At 37.6% G+C, this 860-nt stretch overlaps 1 protein-coding gene across 1 annotated transcript in view; it reads right to left on the bottom strand.

Annotated features, from left to right (window-relative positions):
• Positions 1–514: 514 nt before the first annotated feature.
• The window catches only part of PKDCC (protein kinase domain containing, cytoplasmic), a 55,841-nt gene continuing 55,495 nt past the window's right edge, over positions 515–860 (bottom strand). Inside the window, exon 7 of the mRNA XM_018553481.1 lies at positions 515–791. Within this exon, the coding sequence (XP_018408983.1) occupies positions 703–791 (89 nt within the window). The 3' untranslated portion in view covers positions 515–702. The remainder of the gene's footprint in view (positions 792–860) is intronic.

Genomic DNA, 860 nt, shown 5'->3' with positions numbered 1-860 from the left:
ATACCTTGTATACGCCACTGGCACCACAAGCTTTATCATGCGTTGAGGTGTGCTACATTTCCCAACACAGCAACAATCTCACCTGCAATCTTTTTTTACTGCAGCGCATCACAAACCCTACTGTGCGGTTTGCTGTAGTGCAAGTGTGTTGTGTACATGCGTTGGGGTGCCATTTGAAATTAATGGCATACCATATACACACAACATTACTGCAGCACACTAGGAGTGAACGGATCCTCAGATTTTTAAGATGTTTTACAATTATGACAATATAATTTAAGAGTAAAGTAACAAATATTAGAACATGACAAATAATCGCCTTCTCGTCCCTGTAAGTAATAACACTGCATGAAAATCACCAGTGCAATGCTTTGATCAGTCCTTCCGATTGTAAAGCCGACAGCCTGCTGGTACCAATCCGCCAATGTCTCTGCTGAGTTCCACTGCACGATTCCAAGATAATCACCACAATATTCAATATATTCATTTCTAACAGTGTATCACGTTATCTGTTTTTTGGGGTTTTTTGCCTTTTTTGAGTCACATAAAAAAAATTGCTGATTTATTGCACATCCACCCAGGCAATTCAGGTAAAAATGTATCGCACTCTAGAAATTAGAATGATTATTAGTGCATTTTCTCCTCCAAATAAAGCCACATCACAACTTGATCAGACCTCACCCCTCACTAGAAAAGTGTCCGTTAATCTGTCGTCGTTTTTAGATATATAACTTTGTTTTGGTCAGGGGTGACATTTCTTGAGCCAGCTTTGAAGAAGACAAGCTGTCGACCTATGGAGGTAAAAAAGACAAAAAAAATGTATCTATTAAAAAAACAAATATATATATATATATTTTTTT

Source organism: Nanorana parkeri, unplaced genomic scaffold (assembly GCF_000935625.1).
Source record: "Nanorana parkeri isolate BGI_ZX_2015 unplaced genomic scaffold, ASM93562v1 scaffold1, whole genome shotgun sequence".
NCBI lineage: Eukaryota > Metazoa > Chordata > Amphibia > Anura > Dicroglossidae > Nanorana > Nanorana parkeri.
The sequence above is the reverse complement of the archived record's forward strand: the minus strand, read 5'-3'. Positions and strand labels throughout refer to the sequence as shown.